The sequence below is a fragment of the Choloepus didactylus genome, chromosome 16 (assembly GCF_015220235.1).
Source record: "Choloepus didactylus isolate mChoDid1 chromosome 16, mChoDid1.pri, whole genome shotgun sequence".
Lineage (NCBI taxonomy): Eukaryota > Metazoa > Chordata > Mammalia > Pilosa > Megalonychidae > Choloepus > Choloepus didactylus.
In genome coordinates this window covers 21,784,353-21,808,150 of record NC_051322.1, presented here as the reverse complement: position 1 = coordinate 21,808,150, position 23,798 = coordinate 21,784,353, and the positions used below count along the sequence as shown (strand labels likewise).

At 42.1% G+C, this 23,798-nt stretch overlaps 2 protein-coding genes across 5 annotated transcripts in view; one reads left to right on the top strand and one right to left on the bottom strand.

Moving 5' to 3' along the window:
• The window catches only part of ALPK2 (alpha kinase 2), a 211,522-nt gene extending 201,165 nt beyond the window's left edge, over positions 1–10,357 (bottom strand). Inside the window, exons 1-3 of one of the 2 annotated variants that reach the window (XM_037805891.1) lie at positions 10,343–10,357; positions 8,478–8,554; positions 5,186–5,333 (exon numbers count right to left, since the gene is read on the bottom strand). In XM_037805891.1, the coding sequence (XP_037661819.1) occupies positions 5,186–5,328 (143 nt within the window). In that variant the 5' untranslated portion in view covers positions 5,329–5,333; positions 8,478–8,554; positions 10,343–10,357. Of the gene's footprint in view, positions 1–5,185; positions 5,334–5,455; positions 6,078–8,477; positions 8,555–10,342 lie in introns of those variants that run through there. The other variant, XM_037805890.1, reaches the window with a different exon arrangement.
• Positions 10,358–21,625: 11,268 nt separating this feature from the next.
• Positions 21,626–23,798, top strand: part of MALT1 (MALT1 paracaspase) — a 61,809-nt gene continuing 59,636 nt past the window's right edge. For 2 of the 3 annotated variants that reach the window (XM_037805695.1, XM_037805694.1), the window contains exon 1: positions 21,626–22,030. In XM_037805695.1, coding sequence (XP_037661623.1) covers positions 21,804–22,030 — 227 coding nt within the window. In that variant the 5' untranslated portion in view covers positions 21,626–21,803. Of the gene's footprint in view, positions 22,031–22,174; positions 23,334–23,798 lie in introns of those variants that run through there. The other variant, XM_037805696.1, reaches the window with a different exon arrangement.

The following is a 23,798-nucleotide window of genomic DNA, read 5'->3' as shown; positions in this document are numbered from 1 at the left end:
ATCAGTCCAAGGAGGTGGGGTTAGTTTTGGAGTTGCTCTGGAAATCACAGTCCACTTGAAAAAAAACCTGGAACTCTTCTCTTAAAAAATATCAGGTCAAGAATGGGTCTTGACCTCCCCTCACCCCTGTGACAAGCAATGATCATGTGATTATGCTTAAAAATCATATTAGCTCTCTGAGATCTAGATATTGCAGAGTAAACAACACACTTTCTCACCCAAAACAAAGCAAAATATTTTGGGAAACAAACTGTAGCCTGCATCTCCGGAAATCCCCTCCCAAGTGGCTAACCACAAAGAGAGGAAACATAATAGGGTGAAACCAAAAGTTTATAGTCAAAAGTGTGAGTCCATGTTACTTCATTCTGTACTAGATAATTGCAGTGCTGATGTGCACTCAGGAATGAAAAGATCAGAATGTGTAAGCTTTCTTTGTCTTAGTCTTTACTCCATTTGCTAGGGAAGCCTTGCTCTCAAATGTCTTTTGAAGCAAATAAGTCTGAAGCATTTGATTAAACACAAGCTGTTTAAAACTCAATGGACTGTTAAAAATGGAGTTACTTTATGGGCCATCTGGCTATATGGCCAATAGAGATGTGAAAAGATGTTCAACATCATGGGTCATCAGGGAAATATAAATCAAAACCACAATGAGATATCACTTCACTTCCACTAGGATGGCTATTATTAAAAAACAACAACAACAGAAAATAAGTGTTGGTGAGGATGCAAAGAAATAGGAATCCTCAGGCATTAATATAAAATGGTGCAGCCATTGGCAGTTTCTCAGAAAATTAAACACAGAATTACCATATGACCCAGCAATACCACTTCTTGAACGGATAGCTGTACATCAGTGTCAGTATTCATAACAGCATTATTCACAAAAGCCAAGAGGTGGAAGCAACCCAAGTGTTCATCAATGGATAAATGGATAAGCAAAATGCAGTTATATATACAGGTTTCGGTTTGCTGAAGCTGCCAGAATGCAATACCAGAAATAGGTTGGGTTTTTCAATGTGGTTTTATTAGGTTAGAAAGCCACAGTTCTAAGGCCATGAAATGTCCAAATTAAGACCTCAAGAGGAAGATACCTTCTCTGAGGAAAGGCTGCTGGCATCTGGGTTTCCTCTGTCACATGGGAAGGCACATGGTGACGTCTGCCAGTCCTTCTTCTCCTGGTTTCAAAATTGCTTTCTCCTGGGGCATTTTCTTTCTTAGCTTCTCTCTCGGCTCTCTCCAAAATGTCTCTGCCTTTTATTCTCTCATAGAGGACTCTAGCAAGGGGATCAAGACCCACCCTGAATGGGCAGGGTCATATCTCCATGGAAACAACCTAAACAAAAGATCCCATCTACAATAGGTCTGCCCCACAAAACAGGATTAAAAGAACATAGGTTTTTCTGGGGTACATAATACTCCATAGTAGCACAGTTATCACAATAAAAAAAAAAAAATGGCAATAAGAGATGGTGCATGTAATACCTGTTATCACGCCTCGGCCTGAAGGGGGAAAACTGTTATCTGAACCCAAGAGAAAGCTACCTGCCAGGAGATGCAGCCAGCCCACAGTGACCTGGCAGGGGGAGAGCCACAGGTATGAAAAACTCTCACTCTTCTCTAATCTTTTTTCAGTGCTTCTATTGGTTTAACGCAATTGGAAATTGCAGAGCAAGAAAGTCTACTGGTACCATCATGTGGGGCAGTTCCCAGAACACAGAGCAAGGTGGAGAAAAATGAAATACTGGATCTGGAGGAGTAAATGTTAGATATTCAGTGCAAACACCTTCTTCAATACTTCCTGGCCTTTTCTCAAGCAGTTCCTACACAGTTTCATTCCACATGCACTTGCCAAAATGTTAGACATCCTTTAATTGGGAAGTCTTCTGGGATTTCCCTCAGTCTCTGAAACCACAGCTGTGGCTTGCTAGAGCAGCTGTTGTGGAATCTCTAACAATGATACAGCATGTACTAGATTCTCCATGAAGTTTCCTGTATCTCCCAGAATTTGGAGGAATTTTTTTTGCTGAAGGCAGTTTCTCCAAAGTTCTCATCTCCTTCACATTCTCACAATGAACCTATGTTACTAAAATAACTTGGTGACTTCTTCCTTACAACTCAGAAGAACTCAACTGTTTTTGTGATTCAGAGGCAGGAAGAAATCGTATTTTAGAAATGTCCAAGGCATCATGCCCTCAAAGTGAAGTTTGTATTTCACTTGATTTTGCAGGGCAGGGTTACTTCCTTTCTACATCTCTTGCTTTCAAATTGTGTCCCTTTGGCCAAACAGAAACAAGAAGGGGTCCTAAGCCTGAGCCATATCTTTCTGTCCCCCACCGCCAACTGGTCAAAACTGAACATTTGAAAACTGGATTAAATCTCAGCCAAGGGCTCTCATTCCCCCTCTGTTTCTTCCTGGAGTGAAAGGAAAGTTTATTCTTTCCATTACAACTTACATAATACTCAGAGAGAGAAAGGGAGGAGGAGAGAGAGATTGAGAAGGAGGGAGAAGAGAGAAGGGGAGAGAAGTAGAGGGAGAACGTGAGTTTTTTGTTGGTTTATTTTCTCTAAAAAGGCAACTATAGCCCAATGGAAAGAGCCACTGGCCAAAAGACTTACTTACAAACTCAGAGCTCCATCACACATTAGCTGTGTAACTTGGGCAAATTGTTTATTCGGATATCCACCCCCGAGTTTTAAAACACTTATTTATTTTTTCAGTAACCATGAAAACTTCTATTACTGCCATTTAGGGACTGGACTTGATCCAAAGGTAACATTAACAGTGATGTCTGGCCAATATCAACTGCAAAACAGATGTTACCTTTATAATAAAGAATTTGGCCTGGCCCAAAGAGAAGTCTGCTCTTTGCCCTTGGCTTTGGGGAGGTAAGCTATATCATAATTGGCAGCAGTGTTCTTGTTTGGGGTGGGAGTTGGCCGTGCCAGATTTTAGGATGGGGGCTGGCCAACCATAAAGACAAATCGTGATTTGGGGTGGGTACTTTGGGTCACATGTCAGTCGATCTGGAGATTGAGATCAACCATGTGAGCACTTAGTCAATAAATCAATCATGCCTAGGTGAAGAAGCCCGATAAAGATTTTGAATACCAAGGCTCGGGTGAGTTTCCCTGACTGGCAATACTCCATGCATACTGTCACACATAAGTTCTAGGAAACTAATGGTGTTCATGACTCCGTGGGAGAGGACAATAGAAGCTCCATGTTTGGTACCTTTTCTGGACTCTGCCCTGTGCACTTTTTCCAGATAAAAACAATCTAAAATTGACTGTGGTGGTAGTCACAAATATCTGTGAATATACCAAAAACCAATGAATTGTACACTTTAAATGTGTGTATTGTATGGTATGTGATTATATCTCAATAATGCTGTTTCTTTAAAAATCACAATTGACAAACCACCTGCTTATTAAGTCACCAGAATTAGGCCATATCCACTGAAGAACTCTGAAAACAGCCAGTGATGAAACTGAGTGAGTTACTGTGCTGGTTTGAATCTATTATGTACCCCATAAAAGAGTATGTTCTTTTAGTCCACTTTTGTTGGGGCAGACCATTTTTGGTGGGATCTTTTGATTAGATTATTTCCATGGAGATGTGACTCTGTCCATTCAAGGTGGGGCTTAATTAGTTTGCTGGAGTCCTCAAGAGAGCTCAGGGAGAAAGAAAGAGCTCAAAACCAACACAGACCCAGACATTTGGAGATGCAAAGCTAGGAGATGAAGCCCAGAGTCTACTCTAGGGAAGCTAACAGAGGACCCACAGATGCTTAGAGAGAAACGCCCTGGGAGAAATAAGCAAGGACACACAGAAGCTGAGAGAGAGAAGCTAAGATAGAAGGCCAGAGACATTTTGGAGAAAGCCACAGAAACTGGAAGCTAAACCTGGGAGAGGCCCAGCAGACTCCAGACATGTGCATTCCCATGTGGCAGAGGAACTCCAGATACCATTGGCTTTTCTTCACAAAAGATATCATCCTGTTGATGCCTTAATTGGGACATTTTCATGGCCTTAGAACTATAAATTTGTGAACCAACAAACCCCCATTATAAAAGTCAATCCACTTCTGGTGTGTATTGCATTTTGGCAGCTTAGCAAGCTGGAACATTTACTGTCACATGACACTGAGCTAGAGAGCTGTCAAGCTGCCAATACTAGTTCTATGCCAAAAAAAAAAAAAGAACAAAATTGCTCCAGAGGACACCCTGGAACAATAGTGTTAGAGCCACACTTGGTGGACTCTGTCATTAAGTGTAGAAACATCTAAAAGCATAAACAACCCATAGATTGAATAGTAACATGGATTCCAGAAAAAGAAAACCATAATTGATTGATATGGTGAAAATATGTGGATATAAACTATTTATATTGATAAAATCCTTTTGCAATGTTCCACATGAAAGCAAATTTTCCTAAACATAGAGTCATCCTGTGATTAAAGTTGGGTAAAGGTTGCTTCCTGCAGTTCATGGCTATAGAGTTAGAAACAACACTGGTTCAGGTGTAGGAGGCAAGTGTAGAAGGACTGGGGGGAACTGAGGGGAATAAAACAGAAGGATCCTCCCCACTGCAGGCTTCTCAGCTAAGCTGTGGGGAGGAGGAGCAACTGCTACTTAGAAGCAAAATTTGATGTTTTGATGATTACCCAGAACTGCACATTTTATTGATTAATTGGAAGACCTTTTTACTGCATATGAATGAGCATGTTCATCTTGCCTTAACTTTCATCCAGGGAAAGGGCAAGAACTAATTCCACAGAATAAATTCAAATGAATAGTGGGACTTAAAAACAAAATTGCATTTTACTTAGACCTTTCAAATCCGCTTGTTCAACACATTGTTATTCACACTAATGAGCTGATAGAGAAAAGTACCCAGTAATTTCAACTAGGGAAAGTGTAGCCTTGGAAGGGGAGTCAGAGGGTCCTGTCTCTTTCCTAAGACAGTCTGCCCAATGCTTCAAAAGCCTCAATAGACAACTCAGGAAAGTATTGGAAATGCAAATAAAATGACATTTTTAAAATCACGTTTTTCTACTATTCTCCTTCAAAATCTTACTGGGTTCTTTGCCAGTTGTAGCATCTCCAGAAAGATGTCACGAAGTTACATACAGTACCTAAAGGGATAAATTGGTTTAGCAAAAAGGGGAATTTGTTGACTCACCCAACTGAACTGCAGGAAGGTGGGTGTGAGCTGGGCCTCAGAGATGACCAGAGCATGGGACTAGGAAACCGCCAAACCTTTCTCCATCTTTCATTTCTGCTTCTCTTAGTCACTCTTCCCCACTGCAGACTGGCTTCTTCCATGCAGCCTGTGGGGACACGGCCACCAAACAGCTCAGACTCACATCTGCCACCTAAGAGGGCCTGAGACCCTCTTTGATTGAAGGTCAGAAATCCACAAGCCTGGCCAAGCTTGGGGAAGGTGCCTTACCTCTGGCCAATCACTCAGTTGAGGAAACGGGTAAGAAACCGGCAGCCCCCAATGACCCATATACTGGAAAACTGCATTTCTGAGAAAACAGTCTATTCTAGGCAGACAAAATGGTAAACATCACTGCACCATCCTTCCCTACTCTGGAATTAATTCCAAATACTTCAGCAACAGCCCAGCAAAGACCGTGGAAGCAAGATCAGGTCACCACCCTAGCTCCCTTCTGCCCTCATCTCTTGAACATCCTAGATCCACGGATTTCTCAGCTAGCGCTGGATTGGCAGGAGCAGGTGGGGAGTGGTAGAATCCTGCCCTAAATCACAGCCAGTCATCTGGGGTATCTTTTCCATGTCAATATTCTTCTCCCATAGGGCTAGAGGATCCTTGTCTGTTCCATCTTGCTTTATTCAGACAATTTCTGGAACAATGTTGGTCAGTATATGAGACTCCCATCATCTCAAATACACAGTTCCAAAATTTTCTCCCACCCTGTGCTGCCAGGCCCCAAGCCAGACGATGCTGTGCTCCTCTTTGGAGTGGCTCTTGGATTATCAAATTATCAAATAATAGGGAAGGAAGGGGGACAAAGTCTGGCCCCTGTTTCCCCTTGCCCCTGCCTCTGCAGCTCTGTCCTCATTTCCTCTTTAGACTTGGTTCCCCTTCTGCTAAAACCCACCCTGCACTGTTACCTCTAAAAGAATGCGTGAGAAGTGCCCCTACACTTGTGAAGACTGTGTGCCACACCCACCAAAACTTCAGGTGATAAATTTAGAACTAAAACAGGAAGTAATTCTCTATGTTGTTGAGAGGGAAGTTATTGCCCCAAAGTAGCTTGAAGCCTGAAAGTGGTAGATCAGAATGACCTGGAGGGCTTATTAAGGCACAGATCCTTGGGTGCTTCCTCAGAGTTTCCAATTCAGTCTAGGGTGGGGCCTAAGAAATTCCATTTTTAACAAGCTCCTAGGTGATGCTGATGCTGCTAGTTTGAGAACCACAGTGCACTTTGAGAACCACTGTGGTAAAACTTCAAGAGACAGAGAAACCCCCTCTAGGCCACAGGTGTTGGACGAGGACTACTAACAGGCTGTCTGGATCTGACATCTATTAATATAGTGTTAAACAGGTGACGAAATGTGTATGTACTTGTGTCAAGCTCTTCTTATTATCGGTAAATAGTTATTGACTACTTTTTTGGATACTGTGGTGAACTGAATTGTGTACCCCAGTTTGAACATGTTCTTGGTCTTGGCCCACATTCTGGTGGGTGTGGACCCATTGTAAATAGGATCTCTTGAAGATGTTACTTCAGTTAAGGTGTGGCCTAGCTGAAACAGGTTGGGCATTAATCCTGATTACTGGAGTCCTTTATAAGCAGAATGAAATTCAGATGTAGAGAAAAATAAAGCCCCAGGAAGAAGCCAAAAGTCAACAGAACCCAGAGGAGAAAGGAAAAGACATCACAATGTGCATTGCCATGTGTCAGAAACACCAAGGACTAAGGATTGTTGGCAGCTAGCCCCACAATGCCACAGTCTTCAGGGAGAAAGCTTTGCTGACACCTCGATTTTGGACTTCTCCTGGCCTCAAAACCATGAGACAATAAATTCTCATTGTTTAAGCCAACCCATTTTGTGATATTTGTGACAGCAGCCAAGAAACTAAGACAGATACCATAAAAATTTCCAGGAGCTTCAGAGCTCTGATCTATATACAGCAACACCTCATTAATTAAAACTCATTAGATAAAGTCACTTAGTGAAAAACTTGAATTACAGAATATTTGAAATAAATGCCCTTGCACTCATAATTTCAACTAGCCTCCTACAAAAATGTTTCAAAGGAAAGCTTTCACTGACTTTGCTTTAGAGGACAAATTTAATTAATAATTAGCATATAAAGATTAGCATATAACTAACACATTTAAAGGCCTTAAGTATGATTTGAACTGAGGTCAATCAAACATGTCCCTTTCCCCCCCAACAAATAAAAATCCTATTTACATTTTAATTTAGTACTGTTTCCATCCTCCTGAAATAGTTTTGCTTATTCTCCACATCTAATTCTAGCATACAACTAATATGTTATAATTTAAATATGTAACTTCCTCATCCTTTTCCCCCCACACAAATTTTATTTATGTGTGAATTTGCTTAATTTGCAGTATTCTAGGCTCCTGGAAAAAATGTGATCATTGTCCACTGCTAGTCTGATCTCATGTTCTCCTTTCTCAGGAACCTAAGGCCCCTCCACTGCTGGGTCACCACAGTGGAGGTGTGGGGGTCGCCACTCTCAATCCTATTGGCCTTCAGGGTACAGCTCAGGCCTCACATTTCTATTAGGACTTCTCCAGTCTAATAAAACCTTGTTGGTTTCTCTCTTCTCCAAAGTCTCTTATCACTCAATCACAGGATTGAAGGGGACCTTAGAAAAACATCCAGTCCAAACCCCCAATCTGATCCACTAAAAGCATCCAAGGGTACCATGCCAAGGAATTCCCACATCTGAATGGATAGCCTTAGTGATAAGGAACTTTGAATCAATAACTGGCCCATAACACCTTGTGAAGAGTCTGCTAAGATCCCTTTATCAGTAACCCCAGGAGCCTGAGAACAACCTATCCTTGGAGGCATGGATTGGAGCCAGCACAAGTGCATTTAACCACCTTTCTACCTGAGTGTGCACACCTTCAAGAGTTAATATCTTCATTAACCAGAAATGATCATAGTTGTCACATTAAAATAGAAAAAAAAAAATACACCATCACTATCCAGGAAATAATCATGCCTTCACTGCTCATATTCCATAAACTCTGTGGGTCTACCATTCCTAATCCTAGAAGGCTATTTCTCCTTGGTCCTGGCCAATTCCTAGGCCTTTTGATACAAGTCTCAAAAACTATTAGATTGCACCAACAATACAGAAATCCTAAGGTGTGAAACCTTGCTTGTCACTTTTTCATGTTTGTGTAATTTTCTTCTCAACTAGACCAGAGATTCCAAGAAAATTATGGATTCCAATTTACCCTTTGTGTCCGTTGTCAGCTGTGTCTGGATAGCCAGGATCCAGAATCCTGAGTCTCTTGCCAATATCTGCTCATTCCTTGGGGACATATGTAAGAGGGACATATTACACAGGGGACATTGCAGGCAAATGTATTCTCTTTACCACTGGGAAATCTTTATCATGTAATTCTACCTTGATGGAATGGGACAAATTAATGGGGAACTATTACTTTATTTTAAGGTCTAGAGCACAGCAGGCCTCATCTGCTCTCTTCATATTTCCTTTCTTTTAGGGGACACCCTGATCCAACCTTGCCTTTCAGATGGCTTTCTGAACCCCCACCCCACTTCTGGGTCTAGCTGGCCTTGGCTGGAGTAGAGCAGGATATAACACAAATAAGCAAACTGTGCCAGTATCTACACAGAACAACAGAGATTCAAATACCAAGGAGGATTAAAAACAAAAGATTAACTGAAGGTAAATCAGGATCAATCAAGGGATGGTGTCTAATAGCTCAATAATCCTTTAAAGATAAACTGGCTACTTCTTCATGCACCAGCTTTCTGGTATCTTGACTGAGAAACACTCCTCAACAGCCCTGACTCTTTGGAAACCTGGCTGGGCAGCTCAGAAATGTATCCTTCCTGGTGAGGAGAGGAATTCATATGGGGTTTGGGGGTGGAATGGGGCAGTGCCCAGGTTGGAAGTTGGTAGGAGCTGGAGGCCTAGAAGAAGAATAAAGAGCCTTCTCCCTTAAAAGTGGGCCTAATAGATCGACCTCTGGCCCCTTCCTCCTGGGACCTCTACTGGTCTTCATTGCTTCTCCCATTTTTAACATTCTGACTCTAAGAAGGGAAAGAGAAAGAACCAAGAGGCCTTAGAGAATTTGGGTCCTTGACTCTCAGCAGAAGCTCCTCCCAACCACGTTCTTATTGCATCCTTGACATACATTCCAACTTTTTCTCCAGAACTGGAGTGAAGTCGGGGAATCCTGGGCTCTCCCTAAAGCAATGGTTCTCAACTTTGGTCACATGCTAGGATCACCTGGGGAACTAAGAAACATCTCAATGACCAGCTGGCACCCCAAACCAATAAGAATCTCAGGCGTGAAACCCAGGCATCAGTGTATTTTAAAATTAACACCTGATTCTAGTGTGGTCAAGACTGAGCCCAGCCACCCTGAGGATTATACAGTCCTTCTTAAGCCTGGATGCACATTAGAATCACCTGAGGAACTTTAAAACTGTTGCCCACCCAGACCAAGGAGAAGCAGAATCTCACCAGGAGAGAAACACTGGTGTGACCAGCATCCCTCTTAGAACCTAAGAGACTGCTTATTGGTAGTTGGTGAATATTGAATGAAGTTCTTCATAAACTAGCCCAATGCTGTTGGACTGTCACAGATTCAAAAGACCTTTAGGTGGATTTCTGTAGTCATTACCTTTTTGAAAACCCCAACAGATATCTCACATTCATCAGAAATATCACCTCAACTGCATGCAGTTCCTACCTGCAGTTCTAATATGTCCCCAGTGATTTGTTAGTACAGTTCATCAAGGGTTAACGTTTCTGAATAATTCCCTTTTTACATAATAAATTTGACCTGATTCAAGATGTTTCCTGTAGTAATGCCATTTCTGTCATAACGCCTAATTCCATTCCTACTGTAATACTAGTGTTCAGGTGTGTTTCTTTGAATAGGAAGGAGAAGGTGGTGATATCAATGGGAGTGTGTTGCTCATGTGAATGTCTCCATCTTGGCAGCATTTAACAGTAAAGATTGAGAACGAATGGGTCTAAGGGACAATGAAAGCCTCAGGATTTGCCACTGTAATGTTATCTCAAATAATTTAGCAACCTCTTTCTTTCATCTTGTCGCTTTACCATTTTTGAAAGACGTGTTTGAAGTTCTGCGATCCCTTCCGAATGCGAAGAGAAGGACGGTGGTTTGGAACATCAGCTGGGGTCAGTCTGGGACACAGGAGGTGAGAGGAGCGCCAGTGCTGCCTGGGCAGGGATTGGTCTGGAAGGAGACAGGGCAGCAGCTGCTGTTTTGAGATCTACCAGGTAAATTCCTAGGGCACTATTTTCTAAAGGGTAACACACAGAACACTATTTCTGGGACATACTTAGCAAAATACAGGCTTAGTGAGCAAATAGATTTGGAGAAATGCTATATACTGGCAAAGTCACAACATACTTCAGAGTATTAAAGGTTCTGAGAACTAGAGTAAAGAAAACTGAATAACTTTATCATCATGTTTTTCAAATTTAGTTTGCCATGGAATCCTTTTTTTAAGTAACATATCATTTCAAGGAACTGGTGACCCCCAGGACCTAACTTGGGAAATTCTGCCCTTGGATCAGAGAATCGATGCCCATGCAGTAGTTGCTCTTCTATACCTGGCCCTCCACATCCTCATCATTCCCCCAGTGTGCAAAGCCCTCTGTCAATCACAGCTCCTCACAACTTTAATTTCCCTCCACTAACCACGTCTCTTCTTTCCAAGTCCATGTGTATTCCATCTGCCGAACACCACCTATTAGAGTCCACCCCCTGCCCATTGGCCTTTCTCGTTCCCCCCACTTGTAACATGTGTGTCCTCTCCTTTAAGATCCAGCTCTAAACTCATATCTATCAGAAAAGTCCACTTACCCTGAATGCTCAGTTACTTAAAGATTTAAATATTAAATATTATATTTTCATTTTTATTATATTAAATTTATTTAATATTTATTATATTTAATATATTTATTATTTAATATTAATTAATATATTTATTAATATCACAGAGAACCTGCTAATGAGATATATTTTCACTATTCTTTTCTTGGGAATAATTTGTCATCACCACCTTTCAAGGTTACTTATTTGATAACAGGACTAAATCTTCTAATACCTTGCCCTCTCTCCAAACACTAGCAATGCTTGTTTAACTTCCTCCTGAATACCACAAGTTCTGAATAATACATTTCAAAGTTCGAACAACACTGTCTGAAGCATAGTAATTCATGCAACCTGGAACTATCATGGACTAGTAGAATGTAATCCTAAATATCCCTGGGGTTTGCCCCCTCCTCTCCACCCAATATCATGGCTCTTAGCTGAGCCATTTCTCACCTGTCCTATTGCAATACTTCTTAGACCTGCAGTCTTGCCCCTCCCTACATGACTGCCCAAGGGAGTTTTTAGAAATCTGAAAGTGAAATCACTCTCCTGCCAAAAGTATTCCAATTAATTCCCATCACCTACAGCAGGGTTTCTCAGACTTTGAACACAAGTTTTAGGGATTTTAATATATCCACATACTACCTGTACTACTGGATATTTAATATATTTCTTTAAACAAAATTATATTGTTTTACTTAAATAAATTTAGCATTGTCCCGATCAGTACAATTAAGGAAATGACAACTTTGGCAGAAATTTTTCTATGTATTAAATTAATATATAATTATTAAAATAAAAATACTCATCCATGTTCTACTTAAAATCATCTTGCCGAACATCAGTAGGGCACTGTTCGGTTTGGTAATGTTGTTGTTGTACAAAATACCAGAAGTGGACTGGCTTTTATAAAGGGGGTTTATTTGGTTACAAATTTACAGTCTTAAGGCCATAAAAGTGTCCAAACTAAGGCATCAACAAGAGGGTACCTTCACTGAAAAAAGGCCGATAGTGTCCAGAACACCTCTGTCAACTGGAAAGGCATATGGTTGGCATCTGCTGGTCCTTTGCTCCCAGTTGCATTTCAAAATGGCTTTCTCCAAAATATCTCTGGCCTTCTATCTCTCTTAGCTTCTCTCAGCTTTCTACTTGGTTCCTCTGGGGCATTCTCTCTAAGCATCTGGGAGTCCTCTCTTAGCTTCTCTGGCGCAAACTCTGGGCTTCATCTCTTAGCTTATCATCTCCAAATGTCCTTCAGTCTACATCTCCAAATGTCTCCAAGTGTCCGTGTCTGTGTCAGTTCTTAGCCTCTCCTGGGGGCAAACTCTTGATCACACACCCTAGCTTCTCTCTAAAAAATGTCTCTCTCATCTTCTCCTCTTAAAGACTCCAGTGATCTAATCAAGACCCACCCTGAATAGGTGGGGGCACACCTCCATGGCAATAATCTAATCAAAAGCCTCACTCACAGTTGGGTGAGTCACATCTCCATGGAAACACTCAATCAAAAAGTTCCACCCAAAAAGATTGGGTTAAAAGATCATGGCTCTTCTGGGGTCCATAACAGTTTCAAACCAGCACATGCACATATTACACTATGGTAGGCACAGAACTATAGGATAAAAACTTACTCCTTTGGCATAAATAATCTGGTCTTTACTGCCTTTTCAATCTTATATATATCCTCAGCTCTGCTGAAATAACTGCAGTTCTCCAACCTTGCTATGATATTTTATGGAGGGAAGGGTCCTTCTATGTATTTTCACATCACTTTCTTCTTGCCTCCAAAAAAGCACTCACTACTTCCTTTCCTTGACTTATGGAGAGATTGGATTTAGTCATCTTTGTACCCTCAGCATGTAAAGAAAAGTTAAGGAAGACTTCTTCAATGTTGTAGGTATCCTCACCAGTTCATCCATCTGGGTTAACTTTGCCTTTCATTGTCTTTGACTAGTCTGCTTTACTACTCTGTAGGGACAGAAGTTAACCTGTGGAAAACTGATAGTATTACAAATAATTCTTATTTATAAATAAATAAATCCTGTCAGGTAGAGGTTCAACTGACTTCTCTCCTTCACTGTGGAAGAAGCCATTTTTGCATCTATTAGGCAAATTCACTTTAGCATTCTTCATGTGTTTATACCTTTATATGGTCTTTGGATTCTCTTTTGAACGGCTTGCAACACCTTTCTGGTTCCCTCATTAATTCATAATTTAAATAAAATATCTGACATGTTGTATATTTGTTGGGAGTGATGAAAAAATGGAAGATTATCCTTTAACAGTATTTGGCACAGAGCCTGGTACAAAGTAGGCAGCCAAGAATTATTAGATGACTGAATGAATGGATGAATGAATAGATTTGGAGAACTAAATGTAGCATTTGCTGTGACAAATATTAAGTATTTAGGCCTGGATGATTCATCATGGAGGAAGGATGCAGAATACTACAGTGATATGTAGCTACCATTCCAAAATTGACATAGAAATTGAAAAATCCCCCTAATCCTTTGGGAGATGGCAGGAAGATGGGCTGCAGTGGACTTAGAGAGCACTGTGTCTTTCTTGAGTGGCCCCAACACAGAGGCTGAGTCAGATGGGTCACTAAGGGTGTTAGACATGAAATATGAGATGCTAGGCATGGCATAAGAGATGGGAGATGATGCGTGTCATTTGAGTCACATAACTCCTTTCCCTCTGTTCTGGTTTGCTAATGCTACCATTAGACAAAATACCAGAAATGGATTGGCTTTTATAAAAGGGATTTATTTGGCTACAAATTTAAAGTTTTAAGGCCATAAAAGTGTCCAAACTAATGCATCAGCAAGAAGATACCTTCACTGAAGGATGGCCAATGATGTCTGTCAGATAGGAAGGCAAGTGGCTGGCATCTGCTGGTCCTTGGGTCCCAGGTTGTTTCAAAATGGCTTTCTCCAAAATGTCTCTGAGCTTCTGTCTTTGTTCCTTTCTCTCAGCTCCTGTGCATCCTTGTTTCTTTCTCCAAGGGCGTTTTTCTCTCTAAGCATCTGGGGGTCCTTTCTTAGCTTCTCAGGGGCAAACTCTGGGCATCATCTCTTAGCTTAGCATCTCCAAAAGTCCTTCTGTCTGCATTGCCAAGCGTCTCCAAGTATCAGGTCTGTGTCCGCTCTTGAGCTCTCTTAAGTACTCTAGCAAACCAGTCAAGACTCACCCTGAATGCGCGGGGCCACACCTCCATGGAAATAATCCAATCAAAGTTCTTGTCCACAGTTGGGTGAGTCACATCTCCAGGGAAACACTCAATAAAAAGGTATTTCAAAGAATGAAACCACAAGATTCTTACAAATTGTCTGGGTTCTCAAAGTCCTATATCACTTTCAGTTAATGAGGAAGAATGTCCGAGGATATTACCCATAAATAGGCATGGAATTTTAAGGAGCATTTAAAAGCCAGGTCTCCCACTCTTATGCTTCTCCTACTTTTTTTATAAATATAATGGTTGAGACTGAAAAGGAAGCTAAATTACTGTTTACTATATTGTTCCCAAAATCAATTTTGAGAGTACTCATATACTTTGCACCTACTTCTCTCAGATATAGATATAGATATAGATATAGATATAGATATAGATATAGAGTCCCTCAATTCTCACAACAATCCTCTGAAACAGGTACTTTTTACAGATTTGGAAATTGAAGCTCAAAAAGGTTAGGTAACTTGCCTAAGGTCACACCACTTATAAGTGGCAGCACAGAGATTCAAATTCAGGGCCAATTCTGAAGGTCATGTTCTTTCTACCATACCCTTATGTACCAGGAGAGAATCACAATAGTGAAATTATGTCATAAAAATATTATTGTTTGACTGAGAGGAGAAAAGAACCAGTCATAACAAATAGTGTCACTCCAGCGTAAAGTTGGGGGATGGTGGGCAGGGACTGCAGAAGTTATAGAATTGCTAGGTACCTGGGCCAGGCTCGGATGAAGTGAGTGAGGCACTTGCAGGAGAGGGATGGATGGGGTGGGTGGGTGTGCCGGTTTGGATGTATTATGTCCCCCAAAATGCTATGTTCTTTGATGCAATCTTATAGGAGCAGATGTATTAGTGTTAATTAGGTTGGAATCCTTTGAGTGTTTCCATAGAGATGTGACCCACCCAACTGTGGGTAATACCTTTGATTGGATTATTCCCATGGAGGTGTGTCCCTGCCAATTCAGGCTGGGTCTTGATTAGTTAACTGGAGTCCTATAAAAAGAGCTCACAAACAGAAGGACCTCAGAGCAGCTGTGAGTGACATTCTAGAGAGCAACTGAGGGAGACATTTTGGAGACAGCCATTAAAAGCAGACTTATGCTAGCCCAGAGTTTGCTCCAGAGAAGCTGAGAGAGGACAAAACGCCCCAAGAGCAACATTTTCAAGAATGCACAAGAGCTGAGAGAGGAGCTGGAACGTAACCCAGAATCAGCAGATGCCAGCCACATGCCTTCCCAGCTAACAGAGGTTTTCCAGATGCCATTGGCCTTCCTTTGGTGAAGGTATACTTGTGTTGCTGCCTTAATTTGGACATTTTCATGGCCTTCAGACTGTAGCTTTGTAACCAAATAAACCCTCTTTATAAAAGCCAATCAATTTCTGGTATTTTGCATAATGGCAGCCTTAGCAAACTGGAACAGTGGGCGTGGGTGAGGAAAGTGCATCACCCAGCATTACTGTAACCGAGAAGTTAGGATTTAAGGATTGATGATGATTATTGAATCATTATATAGATATTCCTTTTTACTTTCTGATTGATATATTAGAGTAGACCGAGGGAAATACTGAAACCTGAACTGTAATCCAGCTGCCTTGATCTCTGATAATTGTTGTATTGCCTTTATCTTGTGCCCTTGTAACTTCCTTCACTTGCACCCATTTATCCAGTGTTTCTACTTTAGAGTCTTATGATCACTAAAGATAACCTCTAATGTTTATTAATGAAGGGTCTTGGGTCAGCCCAGAACTGTCCCACCTGTTCTAGTTTGCTAATGTTGCGGAATGCAAAACACCAGAGATGGACTGGCTTTTATAAAAAGGGGGTTTATTTGGCTATACAGTTACAGTCTTAAGGCCATAAAGTGTCCAAGGTAACACATCAGTAATTGGGTACCTTCACTGGAGGAAGGCCAATGGCATCTGGAAAACCTCTGTTAGCTGGGAAGGCACGTGGCTGGCGTCTGCTCCAAAGTTCTGGTTTCAAAATGGCTTTCTCCCAGGACGTTCCTCTCTAGCAAGCTTGCTCCTCTTCAAAACATCACTCACAGCTGCACTGAGTTCCTTCTCTTTGAGTCAGCTCATTTATATGGCTCCACTGATCAAGGCCCACCCTGAATGGGTGGGGCCATGCCTCCATGGGAATATCTCTGTCAGAGTCATCACCCACAGCTGGGTGGGGCACATTCCAAGCAAATCTAATCAGCAGCAAAACATCTGCCCCACAGGACTACATCAAAGATAATGGCATTTGGGGGACACAATACATTCAAACTGGCACACCACCCCAAGTCCAAAGTTATCTTGATAACTGAAGCTGGATCTAACCAAAATGGGCCTGCCTGACATGTGCAGTAGCTTAGACTTTAACCTAAAAGTCATTTATAACTCATTATAATAATACTAAAAATCACGCTCATCATTGTATTAAGGCCACCATTTTCTTACATAAATTCTGTGACTAAGCATGCAATCAGTCTGTGCATACTCAATAATTAGATCACCTTTAATTACATAATCGGGGGCCACTGTACTCATTATCCTAAAACCTGCCCATCTTTGGATGCTTTAAAACTATCAGAGTTACTGTAGTTCGAGGAGACAGATTTTGAACCAACAGGCCATCTGCTCTCCTGCTTCGTGCCTAGCAATAAAACTGTTTCTCTCTTTGAAACCCTGATGTCTCAGGAATTGGTCATTTGAGCGCATCAGGCAAAAGAATCCACTGCCTTGGTCTGGTAACATTATTAGAGCCTGAAACAAAAGGGAAAATCAACAAAACCAAGCCTGTCTTTATTTCAAATTTTTGGTATTTTGTGCATCATGGATTATTTTGCATTAAATTTGATTTTTAAAAACTATTGCATTAAAATATTATTTATCTTGGTTACTGATTTTTGTTCATTTGGTTGGTTTTTTGGTCACCCACTTAAATTTTGCACCTGAGGTCTCATTTGTCATCCTAATCCCAGCCCTGGTGGAGAAGATGAGAAATCCAAGATTTGGAACCATTTAAGCAGTAAATGGAGATGACTGCAATGTAAAATAATGCTGTCTAATTAGCTAAGAGGGTTGGAATTGGAGATACTCTCAGGCATTGTGCCAGTTTGAATGTATTATGTCCCCCAGAAAAAGCCATATTCTTTGATGCAATCTTGTGGGGCAGACAGAATAGTGGGGATTAAGTTGGAATGTTTGAATTAGGTTGTTTGCATGGAGATGCGCCCCACCCAACTGTAGATGATAGGATATTTCCATTGAGGCATGGCCCCACCCATTCAGGGTGGGCCTTGATCAGTGGAGCCATATAAACGTGCTGACTCAAAGAGATGGAACAGAGTGCAGCTGTGAGTGACGTTTTGAAGAGGAGCAAGATTGCTAGAGAGGAACGTCCTGGGAGAAAGCCATTTTGAAACCAGAACTTTGGAGCAGACGCCAGCCACGTGCCTTCCCAGCTAACAGAGGTTTTCCGGACACCATTGGCCATCTTCCGGTGAAGGTACCCGATTGCTGATGTGTTACTTTGGACGTTTTGTGGCCTTAAGACTATAACTGTATAGCCAAATAAACCCCCTTTCTGTAAAAGCCAATCCATCTCTGGTGTTTTGCATTCTGCAGCATTAGCAAACTAGGACAGGTATGAACATTCAGACCTGAAGAGCTGACCCAAAGAACACTGATTTCCTAACCACAAGCCCTTAAGTCCTAGAGGGGTCAACCTAGATGATGAGTCATCTGGATCTTTCTATTTGCCTGATCAAAGATCTGTGGCCAAGGGGCATCTGAGATCACAAGCTAATGCTTTGTAGGCCTTCATTTAAGTGGGTAACTGAAAGCAAGACAACCCAAGAGACAGAGATGGAGAACTCTGGATTACAAATAAATAGAATAGTAATAACCTTCATTTGCATAGCAATTTATGAGTTTAAAAACATCTTCTCATAACATCATTCTATTTGACCCTCATAGCATTCTTGAGGTACTAAATACCCCCTTTTATGAAAGAGGAAAATAAGACCTGTAGAGATTCAGTGCCCAAGGTCACTTTATCACCAAAGACTCATGCACTTGAAGTGTTAACCACTATCTTCCCATCAATTCCCCACAAGGCACCAAACTCTCACTCAACTGACCCCATCACAACTACCTCTCCTGCCTCCAGAACTCTCTAGAAGTTTCTAACACTTATCACTCGGACACCTTTAAGAGCAGCCTTGTTTCATCAAGACTTTTTCAGAACAACTCTAACTATAATACAGTGTAATTTCCTTAGAGCCATTTCTCTCCTGATTTTTAATCATATTGAGGCCAGATTGTGTAACAGAAATAAACCTTTTTCTTATAGACCTATAACTAAAATTTTTCCAATTTTTCAATACAGTCCAAAGGTTCCCTTTTAAAAGAATTTCCATAATCAGTAACCAATTAGGAACACTTGACTAGTACAGATGCAATAAGAAACCAACCAACAAATTTAAAGATACTTAACATTTACTATATATTTAAATAGCACACCAATTAAAAACTAGACCAAATACACCAATTAACAATTAAACAGGCATTATTATATCTAAGTAACACATAGATTAACAATTAAACAAGCATTAAACACTATACCTAGATAACACACCAGTTAACAGTTAAACAGACCTACTTAATTTCATTTAACACCAATTAATTGTCGGATTCTTTATTTACCAGGAGTATATTCGACAGACAAAACTCAGGTCAGGGCTTCAAACCCCATACAAAATGGTTCCCAGAAAACAGAAACGTGTAGAGGTCAAAGCAAAGGGGATCATTCTGGAAGCGGGACTGGGCCTGAAAGCCAGGTCCAGGGGGACTCAAATTGCCGTATTAACTCCCCGATCCACTTTTACCCTGATGACCCACACACCCAGTCAGATGTCCGGACTTGAAACTGGAAACGGTTTCTCTCTTCGAAGCTTTTTAAGACCCCAAAAGGGTCTGGAGTGCCAGCAGGAAAGAGAAAAACCTGATTGCAGAGCCTCTATACTAAATACAGTCCAGTGGCCACAAAAGGCTCGGTTACCATGCTTACCTGTCCTACTGGGGCTCCCGAGTCTCAGGCATCGTCCCATCTTGGTCACCAAATTGTTATCGGACCAAGGCAGTGGATCCTTTGCCTGATGTTCTCAAATGATCAATTCCTGACACACTGGGGTTTCAAAGAGAGAAAGACTTTTATTGCTAGGTGTGAAGCAGGAGAGCAGATGGCCTATCGGTCCAAACTCTGTCTCCCTAAACAGCAGTAATTCTGACAGTTTTATAGCATCAAAAGATGGGCAGTTTTAGGATAATGAGCACAATGCCTCCAGATGATGTAACTAGAGGTGATTTCTATTACTGAGCATGTGCAGATTGATTACATGCTTCATCACAGAATGTATATAAGAAAATGGTGGCCTTACTATGATGCTCATGATTTTTACTATTATAATGAGTTATAAGTGACTTTTAGGTTAAAGTCTAAGCTACTGCACATGTCAGGTGAGCCCATTTTGGTTAGAACCAGCTTCAGTTATCAAGATAACTTTGGACTTGGGGTGAGTTAGTTCTGGGTGGACTTAAGGCCTTTCATTAATAAACATTAGGGCCTATCTTTAGTGATCATGAGACTCCAAAGTTAAAAAACTGGATAAACAGATACAAGTAAAGGTTAGTCACAAGGTTTTACAATCTCAAGGACACAAGATAAAGGCTATACAATCATTATCAGAGATCAAGGCAGCCGACTTACAGTGCAGAAGTCTCAGGTATTTCCCTCTGTCTATTCTAATATACCAGAAATTAAAAAGGAATATCTATATAATAATTCAGTAATCATAATCATCCCTTAAACCCTAACTTCTCAGTTTCAATGGTAGACTCCTAAAAAAAGCCTGTTATATCTAAATTGTAAAAGATGGGATTCCAATAAGGACTAAAGACTTGACTTCCATAATTGGCATATACGTATAATAGACTCAAAAATATTTGTTAAATGATTTGAGGGCAAAACAGGAAGGAACTAGAAATGACTGAGAAGGGCCTTCCCAAGCAAGGTGTTACGAAACAAGCCTTTCTATTTGTAAATATAATTGCGAACATTTATTGAGTATCTACTATGTGCCAGACAATTAAGTGCCTCAATTCCTTCATTTGACGACTCCATACATGCTATATTTTCAGGTCCATTTTAACAGATGAGGTAGATAAATTAAGTAACTTATTCAAAGTCATAAAACTAGATCCAGCAGATCTTTCTGGGTTCAAGGTCGTGTTCTTTGCCATTGTACCTGCTCTGAACTCTGAACGGTGAAATATTGTAAAACGACACCATGTGCTGTAATACGGTCACATTGTATGTAACAACCACCTCGCCAACGGGTAGTGAGAATTTGAGGGTCCAAGTTTTTGCTACAGAAAACCCTGATGCTCTGGATGATGAAAAAATAATGCCACCAGCAATGGGATCAGAAGCCTTATATACGGGGGGTGCTACCTGGCTGGTCACACTTCATAAGTTAATTCCATGCTTGGAAGCACGGACCACCCTTGTTTTCAATGGGATGACTGAGAAAGAGAACTCAGGTGTATTCGGTGTTTATTAATCTCTTCTGGCTTATTCCAGGAGAGGAGTTATCTCTACACGGTTCCCTGCTTAGATTTCGAAGACTTGGTGACAGTCTTCCGTGCTGACAACCATTTCAAGACCCGGGTCAAAGAAAAAAAGTCTAGGCTCTGAATTCAGTCAATTCCCGTGTAGCTATTTGGATTTCTGCTACTTTCTTTTAGCAATGCTATATCACACCTAACTCCAAAACCAGGAAGCTCCCGCCGAGGTTGCCCAGCACTGTGTGCAGGTGGCGTCTCAGGGCACGCGAAAGTCACTGAGCCGGCTGCGGGTGGCCGCCGGAGCAACAGCTGGAAGCCCCTGATGGATACCGGTGTGCTCCCCACTTTGGGGAATGACTTTATCCGGTGTGAGGCAATCTTCCTCCCACGGTCTCGGGAAGCCCCAACGCCGCAGGCTTCCGCACCGCAGTGGAGCCGCCCGGGCGTAGTTCCTCCGCCGCTTCCTCCTCCAGCTGCAGCCACCCTACCCTTCCTGCTCAGCCAGCACTCCCCCTCGCCGGGTTTGAAGCGCGCGCCACGGAGAACCCACAGGCGACAGAGGAGGGGGAAGAAGGCGCGCGGCCGCACGCAAGCGCGTAGGTGGACAGCCCGGCCCCGCCCCCGAAGGCCCCGCCCCCTCCGCCCGGCGCCCCAGGCGGACCTGTCTCGGTGAGGCGGGGAGCAGAGCTTCCTTCTCTTGAGTGCGGTGTTGCGCCGCCTGCTTCGTCCTTCCGCCCCTGCCTCCGCGGCTCCCAGGCGGGCGAGGGGAAGGGCGGAAGGTGCGCTGGGGTCGAGGCCCGCGACCCGGTCGGCGGGAGAGTGGCGCGCGACATGTCGCTGTGGGGGGAGCCGCTGCAGGCCCCGCAGGCCCCGGCCTCGCAGCTGCCTCCGGCCGCGCTTTCGGGGCCGCTGCTGCCCACTCCGGCTAGCGCGACCCTCAACCGACTGCGGGAGCCGCTGCTGCGGAAGCTCAGCGAGAGCTTGGACCGAGCGCCGGAGGGCCGGGGCTGGCGGAGGCTGGCCGAGGTGGCGGGGAGTCGGGGGCGTCTCCGGCTTAGGTGAGGCGGGCGCGGAGTCCGGGGGCGCGGTGCGGAGGGGGCAGGGACGGGCTCGGGGTCACGTAGGGGCGGAGAGGACCAGGGCTCGCGAGGTGGAGACCGGGCGAAGAAGGATGGGCACTGTCGTGGGTGGGGCTGGAGACCACCGGGGACCACACGAGATGAAGGGGCCACAGGTCGGAAAGCAGCAGTGGAGGGAAGGATTTGAGGAAACTTAAATCGTCGTTTAGAGAGAGCCTAGGACGGTCCTGGGAATGCAAGAGATTTGCGATTGGAGCCCAGGCTTTGGGATGGGAGAAGGCAGAAATGGCACTGCCAGTGTTTGCCATCCCCTTACGCTGCAAAGGAGAAGTGAAGGACCAAGGAGAGGATATTAAGAGGTGGAATACCGAAGGAAGGTGGGAAGGGAGAAGTGCAGATAGAGAGATAATGAGAGTAGAGGGTTTGGGGTGCAGGAATTCACCCCAAAGATGGTGGGAAAGACTGAAACGAAACGCACCATCTTCCTCCATCATACCAAGTTACCTAGTTTTCTTCTTGACTTCACCATGGACATTTAAACTATAAGTAAAACTATTTTCCTTGTTACCAGGCTTGAATCCACTTTACTAGGAATTCTTGAACTTTTTGGTCTCAGGACTTAAGTATTGTTGTGGACCCCAAAGATTTTTTGCTTGTGTGGGTTGGATATATTATATACTTATAATATATACTGCTATTTACTGTATTAGAAACTAAAACCAAGAAATATTTAAAAATATGTATGAACTTATTAAGTAATAACCTGTTATATGTTAATGAAAATCACATATTTTTGTGGCAAAACAGGTTTTTCCAAGACAAAACAAAAATTATGAGTGGCATTTTTTACATTTTGGAATCTATTGTCTTGGCTTAATGCTTCTGCATTCAATCTGTTGCATTATCACAGGCAAATTATTATGACAAATTGTTTTGCTCTTGAGGACCCCTGAAAGGGTCTCAGGAAACACACTAGAGGTTCCCAGACCACATTTTGAAAACTAAAAGTCTGTACCATTGTTTTGGGTTTGGTCTGCCTTTAAACCGTTTAGCAGTTTTTAAACTGATATCTCTAAACTTTGTCTTGTACTATAATTATGTTTACACATCTTTATAAACTACTCGGGAATAGAAACCGTCTCTAAATATTCTGTGTATTATGCTTACAGCCTGTTTTAGACACTTAATAAATATTTGTTGAATTGAGAAGAATCATTCATTCATGCAAAATTATGTCTATTGACTGCCTCCTATTTGCTAGAAATTCCAGAAGATAAAAAAGGTAAGTATTTAGTTCCTATTCACAAGGGCTTATCCAGTAATGGAGACTTATTCTGCAACATTCACAAATAATATGTTATATGCTTTGTCAAATGTGTGTAATAAGGATAATGATGATGATGATTTTTTAATAATTTATTGAGCCCTTAGTATGTTCTGGACAGTATACTGTTTACAAGCATCATCTACTTTTATCTCCACAAAAACCCTGAGTTCCAGAGAAATTGTAGTTAAGGCAAAGAGTAATGACAATTTGGGATTATTTGGCTTACACAGAGGAGTAATGAGCAGGGAATCAAGAAGCGGTAAATTTGCAAAGTTGAGCAGACAGATGGAATAATTTTTTCTAGGAAAATTAGGCTTTGGGGCTGTGCAAAGAAAATCCTTAATGCTATTTTTCTAGGCCTATACATTTCCACACTTCCAGACTTACAATAATGTTAAAGTTGTCATGTTTGTGGGTCAG